The sequence below is a fragment of the Crinia signifera genome, chromosome 3 (assembly GCF_055691185.1).
Source record: "Crinia signifera chromosome 3, ASM5569118v1, whole genome shotgun sequence".
NCBI classification, from domain to species: domain Eukaryota; kingdom Metazoa; phylum Chordata; class Amphibia; order Anura; family Myobatrachidae; genus Crinia; species Crinia signifera.
The window spans coordinates 72871511-72884996 of NC_139219.1; the positions used below are offsets into that span (position 1 = coordinate 72871511).

Here is a 13486-nt window from a genome sequence, read left to right on the forward strand (position 1 = left end):
GGATATTAGGTATGAGAATGTGGTAGGATTGGGATCACTTGCAAACATATATGCTTTGTAGAAGGTTGTGCTTCAATCAGCTGAATAAACAGCAATCTCTTCACATCAAGACGGATAAATATAGCTGATGTCTGATAAGGAGACACAGTACAATTTAGACACAATCCCAGAAACTCTTAAAATGTGATGTCCTATAAAAAAAACAATTTACAGTACTTAACAATTTAATCACTTCTGAGGTTACTGTCAGTAGTCACTATAATGACATATAAACACACACACACACACACACACATATATATATATATATATATATTTATATATATATATATATACACACACTACCCTTCTGCAGATGTATTGATATTAAAACATATTCTGCAAAACAGCTTGATTTTATCCAAAGGCTAATGAGGATTAGAAATGACAGTCCTGTGCTATTCTGTAATCTGAGTCCCGTCTCACAGTGTTTCTTGAACTGTTTGTGTTGGCCGGGTCTTCCAGCTCACATCTGTTTGTAACGTGTCCTAGATCTGCACTAATCACATAATCATGTGCAGAACTGTATTTTAACTCCATCCAATGGACCAGCATGTCCTAGTGCATGTTGACTGAAAAAGGCACTGGATATGTTTATTTATTATTCCTAAATATGTTTTATTGAACTTTTATTGCCGAAAGGTCAAAAGAGACTTCGACATACAGTTGGAAACAACTTGAAACAGTTTCCAGTGACAATTTTCTACAGCTGGATATTAAATGATGGCTACTATTGTTTACTGATACAGTATTATCATGTGGTATCATAGTAGGCCCCTAACTAAAGGTGTATTAACCTAAATCTACAACAAAAAATAGGATGAGTCTGAGAAATTGTAAGTATTCGTGGATCTATATCCTCTCAATATCATACAGTAGGTGTGACACATCTAATATTATATTGTCCCAAGAGTGACATTTGGTTTAGTGGGGAAGATTTATCAAGGCTTGGAGAGAAATGAAGTGAAGTTGGCAAAAGCATAAGCTTCTATTATTTCATACACTGTGCTAGATAAAGGACAGACGCTGATTTACTGATCTTCACTCTTTTACCCCTTTCACATCGCACAAAATTACCGGGTTCATGCCGGTTCGACCTGTTAATTCGTGCAATGTTAAAGGGGTTACTGGTTACAGCTAACCGGTAGCAATACGGCAATTCAAACATGGTAAGAAGAAGGGTTCTTACCGGTTTGTTGCCATGTTGCTGTGCAGTGTGAACGGGTTACTCGGGTCAAGCGACCCGTTTCCCGTTCACACTATGGAAGAGGCAGCGCTGCTCCCGAAGACGCTCCACCGCGACCCACAGGACTTCAGGGAACCGGCAATATTGCCAGTTTGCTGATGAAATCTGAAGAGACCGCACATGCAAGGTCACACCGGGACTGAACAGTTTAGAAGTCCCAGTGCGACCCTGCATTTGCGGTCTGAAAGCGGTATTAAAGACCTGATACATCTCCCCAAAGGCTAGAATTTATTTTTAATTCCAAGGTAGATGTATCAAAAATTTAAGATTAAGTGGATAGGTTCCCCTAGCACCGATGACCTTTATTTATCTAGCACAGAAACTAAAATGAAGCTGATTGGTGAGTATAGGCATCTTCTCCAATTTATCCATACTGAAGCTTTCATATTCCCCAGGGTTTTATTACAAACTTTGTTTCTTTAAACTGGCAGCGTGATTTTGACTATGCGATTTCCCTTGAACTCCTGTGGTGCCCAGAACCATACAATCTTCAGAGAAAACAAAGGGGTGGGTGTTCCCTCCACTGGCGGTAGAGTGCAAAGAAATGGTACATCCCTGTGGGGTGGGATACGATAATCTTCTCCGACCACACAGTTGGGGCTTTAGGTGGTAGATGGCTGCTAAAGCAAATACCATACATTCCTCTAAAGAGGTAATGAATCCTCTGCTCTGCCTCACGAAAACACAGGAGGACACATAAAGGTGTATCAAGGTCTCACAGGGCAATCATGCTCAAGCTGGGTCGAACTGAAGTTGCTCAAGGTGAACTCAAAGAATAATGACAAAATGGTATATAGGGTGACATTTACTGGGATATTGTCACTAGGTCTACAAGCAGTAGGTCGACAAGCATTAAGTTGACACCACTAGGTTGACATGCATGAAGGTTGACATGACTGAAGGTCGACAGGGTCATTAGGTCGACACAATCATTAGGTTGACATGGGGAAGGTCGACAGTCAAAAAGTCAACATGGGGTTTTTCACTTTTTTTTGAGACGACGTGTCAACAGGTGGTATTTCATGCCCTACCATCCACTACATGGTGGAAGAATAAACGAGTGTACCAAGCATAGCGAGGCACCGAGCCCAAAGCATGGCGAGCACAGTGAGCCATGCGTGGGGATACGGTGTTACAATTCAGTGTCCATGTCAACTGTGTCGATATTCGGGATAAAAAAGTGAAAAATCCCATGTCAACCTTTTGACTGTCGGCCTTCCCCATGTCGAACTAATGCTTGTGTCGACCTAATAACCCGGTTGACCTGACCCATGTCGACCTTCTTGCATGTCGACCTTCAGGCATGTTGACCTCCATGCATGTCGACCTAGTGGTGTCTACCTAGTTGCTGTCTATCTTATGATCCATACCCAATTTAATAGGAGGAGAGATTCATATCCCTTTCACACTTGCAAAAATATCACGGGTTTTGCACATGAATGCACATATACCCGGGATTTAGCTCCATATACCCGGGATTTAGCTCCTAATACGTCTATTCAGCAGAGGAGGCAGCATGCCAGCGGTCCGCTCACTTACCTTTTGGATACACTTTTTCTCGATGCTCTCTACAGCAAATACATGTTCTCCGCTTGCAGGCAGCCCCATGCTGCCCGGGTCGGAGCTCCTGTGTGTGCTTTGTGGCTTGGTGCAAGCAGAACACCTTCTCACAGTGCCTGCTCTTGCGCTCTGGCTAGTACCGGCCGTTTGAGCCCTGCTTCCAGTTCCCAGGCTTGCAAGGCTGCTGCAGAGGCCTTCCTTAGGGAGGCAGTCACCGGTCACAGCAGCAGCTCCTCTAGCCCCGACAGCTATCACACTCCGCTCACCCCGTGACCCCACTTGTCCAGGGTGCTTCTTAGGCAGCGCCGCGGCAGAGCAGCCCGCACTCAGACATCTGGGGCAGAGCCTCCAGCTGTCACCTGGCAACCGCAGCGCACGCTGGGTGGCTGCTTACATTATGGCTCAGCCTATCAGAGCTTGCGACAGGATGGTGAAGGGAGGACTCAGCACAGCTTGAGCCCACTTTATGGTTTTACATTCATTACTTGTCCTTTCTTATTTATGCTGGGTACACACCAAAACAATGTGGCCTCAATTCCCCTAATTCCGATACAATCTTGGCCGATTGTATGTAAATTGGGCATGTTTTGACATGTTTTAGATCCGATTCCGATCCGATGCATGTCCCTGCTGGTCGTTTTGGAGATCCTACCTGCTGCAGTCAGGATTTGTCAACAATCCCTTCTGCTGGGTACAGATCGTGTGCTCCATACAGATCGTGTGACCATTGTATGATTGTCTCACGATCATGATCGTTCTGGTGTGTACCCTACATTAGGAACAGTAATGTTCAGTCAGGGGAGGCAGGGCAGGCAGATACTCCAGGTTTTTTTTACTATACAAATGATAACAATAATAAAAAGAAGATTTTTATAGCATACATTTAATGTTTGTATTATTTTATTTCTTTTTACAGTCAAATCTCACCAAATTTGCAGCGAAATGATGGAAATACAGGGACGGTCATGGAGAGACCATAGTTGAGGCACTTCTGCTACTAGGGAAAGTACCTCCCCAGGCATTGGCCTCACCGCACCTCACTGCTTAGGACTCACTGTCCGTGGATTATAATCGGTAGTAAAAGGCAAGAACACATTGATAACATTTACAGAATGTGATGTGAATACTCAAGGAGGTTAAACAAATTCTAAGAACAATTATGTGTGTGCCTTCGATCTCTGCTCATCACATGTTCCAAAACATATTAACAGCTGGCTATCACTTTCACACGTGCTATATCCGCTGAAAGTTACCCAGGGTTCTAGAACCTTTAGCTTGTGGACAATGGAGAAAGCGTTGGATCCATCCTTCCTAACCTGTCACCTTTGGAATGAACACATAGTGCAGGAGGAGACACAGATTCTTTTCAAATATTTCCCAGAGCAGTTGTAATGACAAGCTTCCTTCTCTATTTCCACACAGCAACTCTGGCACCACAGTGAGTGTCATATCAATTTATCTGCATATTGAACAGGACGTACTGTACAACAAATTATTTTATATATATATAATAATAATAAAAAACTCCACATGACTGTTGTAACAATTATGTCATTTCAGTTAGCAGACTATTTATCTGACAAGCAATTGCCATCATCAGACATCTTTAGGGTGGTGAGTCTCTATTTTGCAATCATTTCAGATAAGAAGAGGTGTGATTCCTGTAATTACTGTATGATGATGTGCATGATAAAACGTGTTGCATATGATAAATGATCATAACTGTCATGTGTCCAGGTCCTAACTGTCATAGCTGGAGCACTATGTATAACTTGGTGATATTTATCAAAGCTTGGAGAGAGAGAGAGAGAGAGAGAGAGAGAGAGAGAGAGAAGGTACAGTGCAGACTACAGATGGAGATGCTCTCGATCAATCCCAGCGCTTGACAGATTTCACTAGCTGGTGTGTGCTGGCAGAGGGCGGGCCGGGAGTGAGACCTTTGCGCGTCCCATTGCTGAGAATGGGACACACAAGCGCCTCATGTGCGTGCGCCTGGATGGGGCGGCGATGGCGACTATCATGTGCTTTTTTAATCTTAGTCCTAATGGTGCCCACACACGCACCAATGCCGGCGGTGCGATGCTGTACGATGGGGTGCGTGCTCCCGCGGCACCTCATCGCACAGTACAAAAAGTATGTGCTGCACATACTTTTTGTACTAGCTTTTTCTAGCGATGCGATGCTATGTGTGCTAGTTAAGCCCACAACGCACGCCGGGATCGGTGCGTGTGTGGGCACCTTAATGCTCCTTGGTAAAAACCTGTTTTGTTTATCTTTCTAGTGTTCTGCACATCTGTATATGCACACTGCTTGTCTGAAGCCTGTTTCTATACCTTTACATGTTGTAAGTAGGAGTCCAGCATATTTGTTATGTTTCATATTAGAAAATGAAGTCCATAAGGGCTTTTATAGATGTATTTGGTCACAAAACTCACAGCATTAGCCATCACAAAGAATATTGAGCAGGTAGATCCTGTTATATCCGGTCCCTGCTGCACAGATGGGCAGAGGAAGATCAACTCCAAACCCTGGGGAATAGCCATACTGCCTTCATATTCTTACCTCCAAGTAACATCTAGTTGTCTGCAAAGCCGACCAGTGTATGTTTTATATTTGTGTAAGTAATTATCTATTATTCCGTCCTAAAGGATACAATTTGGCTACTTGTGGGTACACAATCCATAATATAAAAGAAAAGTGTATCTAATTTTCTATACATACAGTGGTACTAGTACAAGTTCCTTTTGTGGCTATATGCCTGCCCTTAAGACTGTAAGTTCCATTAGCAGGGCCCACCCTCTCCTGTTCTCAGCTCTCCGCTCTAAAGGCCCCCATACACTAGGGCACGGGTGTCAAACACAAGGCCCGCAGGCCAAACCCGGCCCGCCAGACCTCGTCATGTGGCCCGCGTGAGGAGATAGCACGCAGGGCAGTGTGTCTCAGCTCCTGCCTAGGCCACCTCCTCTCACCCACCCCACCGCGGCCGCCTTACCTGTTCCTCCACTGTCGGCAGCCATGTTCCTGTAGGCACATATGTATGCGGCTACAGAAACATGGCCGCCGGCCTCCACGGCTACGTGGAGGAGGGCCCGGCCGCCTGTTCCCTCTGATGCCCGGCAGTGACAGACACTGGGTGGGGACGTCATGACGATGACTCCGCCCGCCCATGCGTCTGTAGAGAAGTAGGAGCAGGCAGGTAAGCTGGACCGGGAGTCGGGGACCGTGTGGCCGCAGCAAGCAGTGAAGAAAAGCTGGAAGCCGCAGCAGCGGCAGGACAGACGGAGAAACAGTAAGTGAGGATGAGGATCACACTCACAATAAAAAAAATATATATATCTGCTGTTTCCTGAGGTGTCCCATGTATAATAATATTAATGCCATGACACCACAGACTGCTCCTCCTGTATAATCATTTATGTGTCATGGCATTACTTTTATTATATTATACAGGGGGAGCAGTCTGTGGTGTCATGGCATTATTATTATACAGGGGGAGCAGCCTGTGGTGTCATGGCATTCATTTTATATTATACAGGGGAAGCAGCCTGTGGTGTCATGGCATTATAATTATACAGGGGGACCTACAGATACAACCGGCCCTTTGAGGGTGACCAAACTGCTGATGCGGCCCCCCGATGAATTTGAGTTTGACACCCCTGCACTAGGGCGACTTGTCCTTAGGACAAGTCGCCCCCGACTTCCCCCTGAGCTTCCCCGGCTGCTCCCCGGGGGAGCTTGATTAGATTGGCACTTGATATGCCATTTTTCACATGTGATAAATCGTCTCGATTTATCACATGTAAAAAACCCGGGGAGCAGGGGGGGGGGCTGCTGGTGGGAGCAGGGGGGCTGGGGACGCTGCGGGGACACAGACCCTGCGGGGGACACAGGCGCTGCGGGGGACACAGGCGGCATAGAGCCGGGCAGAGGGAGCCGGGAGCTGTCAGTGCTAGAAAAAAAAGCCTACTGTATACAATGAATGGGCAGCCTGTGATTGGCTGAGCGCTCTCTCAGCCAATTGCTGACTGGCTGAGAGAGCGCTCAGCCAATCACAGGCCGCCCATTCATTGTATGGGCTTTTTTTTTTTATTCAGTCCTGACAGCTCCCGGCTCCCCCCGCCCGGCTCTATGCCGCCTGTGTCCCTCGCAGCGTCCCCAGCCCCCCCTGCTCCCTCCACCGCCGCACCGCCCCACTAGGTCCCAAGTCGGGTGGTCGGACGTGCAGCAGGTCCGACCACCCGACGCAGATCCGATGCGCATGGGACCGCGCATCGGATCTGAGGGGACATCAAAACTAGACGATTTTGGTCCGATTTAGGCCAGATCCGACTGATCTGGCCTAAATCTGACCAAAATCGGCTAGTGTATGGGGGCCTTTAGGCCCCACTCCTTCAATGGTTTCAATGTGAATAAGAGGCAATACTGTGAGGTGTAATATAAGGTAAATGGATACTACTCTGTGGTGTAACTTGAATAAGGCTGCAGTACCAGAGAAGATTGTATAGGGAGGGTGTATACACTACATTTATTTATTTACAGTTTCTTATATAGCGCAGCAGATTCCGTTGCGCTTTACAATAGTAATTGCATCACATATAAAAAGTGAATGCATTATGTATAAGCCGGAAACTCACCATTCCTCCGGTACATTCCCGGCAGTCCTGTAGACAGGACAGATTCTCCCATGTGCTGTATGCCTTGAGACCCGCTACAAGGGCTTGTAAAGGACGATTGTTTACCAGGTCTCTGTTATGATACACATCCTCATCAAGCATTTCTCCTGCATACCTATAAAGCAAAAATAAAGCTTTATTGAAATTTGAAAGCAGAGATCACTGTTTCATTCTGACTCACATACAATGTGATGAATGCTAGGGTTAGGGTTTCCACAGTTACTCAAAGAACGAACAGGGGTTGGGATACCCCCTGACAACGGCACTAGTATCCTGTCAAAGAAAAGTGGGTGAGAGAGATTTCTCCTTCTATATGACAAACACCCAGTTATGGCTTCCAAGAAACAGTGGGTGGTAAGAAGCATGTTTCTTATTCTACCTGTGATACTGTAACAGGAGGCTCTGCCCCTACTGTATATAGATCAATCTAGTTATCCCTACTGACTGTAGACTATAGGAAATTATATGTTTAAAACATACAAAAAATATATATTGTAGTGCTCATTCTAGCACTCACCATCTTTGAAAGCCCATGCAGTTCCTCTTCCCTGCCTTGGGAGTCGCTGTCTGCTGTGGTGTTTCTAGCACAGGTCCGGTTTGCATATCAGTGCTGATGTACAGATTACACTTCTGCAAGAAGAACTACAGCAGACAGTGACACCCCAGGCAGGGAAGAGGAACTCAATCACAACAAAACTCTGGTCCTCTAATCACCCTCCCCAGAAGTCTCTGGGGCACGTGTGATAAGTTTAGACACACGGTACCAGGAACAAACTTGAGGGGGGTAGAAAAAGAGGCCAAATGATCGGGCGCACAGCTAGTTTGAATTTAGCAATCAACTGGTGTAGTTTGTCAAGAAGTGTGACTTGCTGCTCTCAATTAAGGCTCTCTGTAATCCTTAATAAAGTTAAACCAAATAAACAAGTATATATATATATATATAGAGAGAGCGCAAGAGACACTGAAAAATATCACTGTATAAAAATACTATTTTATTTAAGCTTCCTTAAACACAGATATTATATTTAATAAAAAAATACATTGTACATTAAACCCACAGATAATTTAATAAACATAAAAATATATAAAAAATGACTGTGTCCCTTTGCCAATTTCTGCCAATATTTATTTTCCAGAGAAAACTGATAATGTGGATTTCAATAGCCAGGTTAATGGTGTTATTTCAGATGATCATATCCACAGAGTTCAAATGTTTTCAATTGATATTGTTTAAATAGCAAGTCCAGATATAACCAGATGTTTTGAGGGTCAATTGGACCGTAATTCTGGCATACACATAGATATCAGTAGTCAGTATTATGGTTGAAATATGGAGGCACCTGTATTATTCTCACTTTTAGCCTTTGGTTTATACACTGTCAATACAGGTAGTGTGGAGACAGGCAAACACGCACTTTCACAGTTACCTTCCTGGATTTATATGCCGTATAGTTCCTCAACCTGACCACAGCATGGAGACCTGCTCGCTGTGTCAGGGAGCCGACCGCCGGATGACGGACGCTGCAGGGAAATGGATGTCGCGGCAGTTAGAGGGTATAGCTACCTCAGTTTCCAGCAGGTGATTGGCAGCTTGTGCCGTGCTCCGCTTTGTAGCATATGTGTGTCTTGCAGTCTTTGCAGTCTCTGTCACTTTAAAGAGGGTTCCTTTGGCGCAGTGAGATACAGGCAGGCAAGGACAAGGGCATCACAGGCAGGGAGAGCTCTTGACTAGTTTCTCCGTCGTACTAATCTGACGGTTTCCTCAGAAGATACTCTCTTAGTTTCCTTGTGGGTATTTAAAAGGCTATTCACCAATCAGAACGGCAGAATTGCAAGAGGGAACACCTGTGTTGTGTTCGCAATTAAATCAACAGGTGTATATATTAAAAGACAATCCTATATTGCTTCTATGGTATCTCAATGGCAAGTTTATAGCTGTATTTTATATAGAGAGACAGCTTAGTTAATAACCAAGGGGGAAAAGTGATTACAAGCATGGAATAATGACAGCATAAATCTAAGTTTTATATATATGTATACACAAATAGGAACAATTGTTCCATTATTTACTTTTCTTCATTATCACCACATTGAAATATTTGTTACTGATAAGAAACATAGTGTGTCTGTTGTGGCGCAGCAGCTAGAGTGGGATCAAAGCAACCTGGGAGACCCGGGTTCAAGAGGAACTGCATGGGTTTTCAAAGATGGTAAGTGCTAGAATGAATACTACAGTATAATGTATTATAAAACTGACAATATAATTGTCATTCGGGCATGAGCAGGCATCGCGGCAAAACAAGCTCGAATTTAAAACCAGTCAGGCTCCTTTTGCAGACAACGGCCATGGATTGTCAAGCTCCCGTCCGTATTTCGACAATCCATGGCCGTTTCTCAAGGTCATGCCCCCTTTTCATCACTCGGCAGGGAGGACATTGAATCCCGAGGGCCAAGATGCAGTTGAGTGGGCCGAGAATGGGACCGGGTCACGACTGTCAGGCCGGCCCAACAGTCATGACCCAGCATTAAATACAGCCCTTAAAATAAATAAAACTGTAAAAGATTAATGGGATAATGTTTCCAGCCCATGAACAGACATAATGGGTGAGATTTAATAGGATGAGAGATTCAGAAAGTGAGAGATTTGGTAAGAAATCTCCAGTTTTTTTTTTTTTAAAAAGCGGCAATCATTTACACTGCAAAACCAGTTTGATTTTGCAGTGTAAATGATTGCCGCTGTAAAAAAACTGGTGATTTCTTACCAAATCTCTCACTTTCTGAATCTCTCATCCTATTAAATCTCACCCATTATATTTACATGATTTAAAAAGGGAAAGTAGCCCTCGTTTTTGTTCCTTAGTTCTGTAGGGCATAATGTTTTACAAGACACTGGGCCTAATTCAGACTTGATTACACCGCTGCTAATTTGCAGCATCCAGCATTCAGGTAAAAGCCGCGCCGCCAGAGTGAAATCCCGCCTGGCACAGCTAGAGAATCTATTCACAGCCATGCAAATAGTTCCAAATCCATTCACAAGCCGCTCATCATCAAATGATTTTTCCAGTGTGTGAAGGCGTGTGCAGGATATGAGAAGCCATGGACTTACTTGGCGGCTGTGATGGAAACAGGCTGACCGTGGCTGGAGCTGATGCTCCCCATGCTTGGGCATGCCTGCATTTGCCCTAGGGACTCCTAGGAAATGGTCGGTTACCACCCCCAAAAGCCAGCTTCCTGTAAATTAACTTGCGAACAGAAGGCGTCACGCATGCACATTGTGACCCAGATGCACGCACAGTACTGTATATCGATAATCAGTAGATGTCCACCAAGATTCTGTTCTTGGACCTATCCTTTTAATTCTCTAAATGTCCTCTTTAGATGAGCTCATTAGTTATTTTGCATTTCAATATCGACGATACTCAAATCTACGGTTCTCTTTTTCTCTCTCCTCACTAGTATCTCCAACTGTTTCTCTGCTATCTCCTCTTGGATGAGGAGATAGCAGAGACTTGATCATCTTCCCACACCCCTACATAACTTCACCTCCCACAATATATACCATTTTCAGATCTTATTATTCTTGCATACAATCCTGAAAGCCACCCTCCCATAGATATTAAAAATCCATCCTTTGTTTTTGGGTAGGCATGTTTGTAAGGTGATATACACAGCAAGGTACAAGAAAACGTACTGTACGCAGTCTGCAGGAAATGTTGACATCAGGCACTGAGCAAAGGAAAAAACTCTGAGACAGTTAAGCAAATCCCACACAAAAAGCAAGGTAATACCTGCTTGTAAATGTCAGTGCCAGAGCTGTGGCTAAGTGTGGCATCAATCGGAGATGTTGGGTTTGGTGCTCAATTATCTTCACTTCTTCTTTGTCTTTTGGGCCAAACTGTCTCCGACTTTAATGGGGGGAAAAAATAGCAATTAAAAACAATTACAACACATTATTACAAGTTAGTCCCCATACAGTGTAAATAACACTAATAGAATGGGGACACATCTGTATAAGAGTATAGAAGACATTACATATCTAATTCACATACAAATGTATATATTGGGCTGAACATCGCAGCTTAATGAGCACCAGAGACACCGCCCCACCATATACTCACCCTCCCTCCACTGATTTCCCTCGGTACCATGCGAGGGATGTGTAGGAAAACACATCCCTCGCATGCCTCCACTGCACAAGATATCATTTGTTGGTCGCTGACTATGGAATGATTTATCCTACCTTCGCAAATAGAAGTCAGTGGAAAGTAAATTTTATTGCGTGTGGCTGGCTGAAGACAGGACAGGCAGCTGCCGTCCTGTGATGTCAGCCACCATAGTATACACTACATCAGTGGCCCTTAAACGTGGTCTTCAAGGCATACCAATAGTCCAGGTGTTCTAGCTATCCCTGCTTATGCACAGATGGTATAATCAAGCTGACTGAGGTACAATATAAGTCACCAGTTCCTAACTGTGGATCACCATAAAACCTGGCCTTGGTGTGCCTTAAGGACCACATTTGAGGATCACTGCACTACATTACCAACAGTATGTGGACACCTGAACAGCAAAACCATATGTGCTTGTCATACATCTTGACTCAATCCCATGGGCATTACTGTGAACCACCATCCACAATAGGAGAACGTCGCGCAACAGTTCCCACTGCCCAGCCATACACACTAGTCATTTATTTTGCTCACAGCAGCTCAGAACGGGAGAACTGAACTACTTTGAGCTCAAAATTGCCTAGTGTGTATGCACCCATGCACACTGGCCCTTGGGTGGGGTATGTTGAAACTGAAATCTAAATTGCAGTGTAAAAATAATGCAGCCAGTATTTACCCTGCACAGAAACAAAATAACTCACACAAATCTGCCCCACCTGCAGTTTTGCCCATTTTGAGAACAAATTTGTACTGCGATCAGATCTGAATAAGGGCCACTGAGTGACTTTGAGCTGAAAGCAGCTCAGTTTACTTGTTTGAGAACAGTGTGTATGGGTTAATGATAATCGGTGCGAGATGATGCGCGCTCCCGCATCATCGCTTCCCCGGCCGCTGATCTGCTGGTTTTACCAGTAGCTGAGCGACGGAGTGGATGGTTTTCCATATCGTCCTGCTATGGCAAATTGTCCAACCATGGGAAACCCACTAAAACGGTCGCAAAATGCTCAGTGTGTATGTACGGAGCGGTGTTCAGCCCAGCAATTTCCCCCAAAATCTGTCAGCATACACGCTGGGCAAAATCTCCCAGTGTGTATGGACCTTTTCAATTTGTTCCAGAATGTCCTAAGTAGTGAACCAGACCTTTCTATCTCCATATACATAAGTATGTGTATTTGTCTTAAGAAATGTAATTAATTTAGATGGATGAAGTGTGAAGGTACATGATAACAGGAAGAAGGTGGTGAGTTCTGAGATAAACAATCTATATAATGCTTTCAGACATAACCTTCAACATTAGGGCTTGTAACTAAAGGAATTGAGCAGAATGTGTTCTGATTCACCAGAGTGCAGCTGCACATGCAATGCAGCCATTCACAAGGATCTGCGATGATTTGCCAGCATTAATAGTCAATAACATTTCCAACAAAATCGTTTTAGCATAAAACAGACACATGATAATGCCAAAATCTGAGCCTGCTATTATTGCCTGATGTTACTTTAATCAAGACAGAGGGATAGTATTCAGAAAACAGCATTTCTTTTTGTACCATAAGGCAATGAATGTGGAAACATATCTATCTAGTGTCCAGAGCAACTAGAACGGTTATCACGCAATAGTTATATAAACTCAATGCAATAGAACAAAACTTTAACCCACAATTACAAAACACAGGAATTAGGTGATAATAAGGCCTTTCATCAGGAAACACAAGGGACCAAATGTACAGTAATAGGGTGTGAGAATCAGAAAGTGAGATTTTGGGAGAGGTTTCCCATTTTTTTAAAGCCGCAATAATTTA

General features: G+C 44.2%; 1 protein-coding gene and 1 long non-coding RNA gene across 11 annotated transcripts in view; one reads left to right on the forward strand and one right to left on the reverse strand.

Moving 5' to 3' along the window:
• Positions 1 to 4327, forward strand: part of LOC146063545 (uncharacterized) — a 760354-nt gene extending 756027 nt beyond the window's left edge. For all 8 annotated transcript variants that reach the window (XR_014471608.1, XR_014471607.1, XR_014471609.1 and 5 more), the window contains one exon: positions 3762 to 4327. This is a non-coding gene — a long non-coding RNA (uncharacterized LOC146063545). The remainder of the gene's footprint in view (positions 1 to 3761) is intronic.
• Positions 1 to 13486, reverse strand: part of ACOXL (acyl-CoA oxidase like) — a 392072-nt gene that overhangs the window by 198723 nt on the left and 179863 nt on the right. For all 3 annotated transcript variants that reach the window (XR_014471599.1, XM_083175998.1, XM_083175999.1), the window contains exons 11-12: positions 11307 to 11423; positions 7480 to 7633 (exon numbers count right to left, since the gene is read on the reverse strand). Coding sequence is in view for 2 of the 3 variants with exons in the window: in XM_083175998.1 (XP_083032124.1) it covers positions 7480 to 7633; positions 11307 to 11423 (271 nt within the window). In the remaining variant the exon portion in view is untranslated. The remainder of the gene's footprint in view (positions 1 to 7479; positions 7634 to 11306; positions 11424 to 13486) is intronic.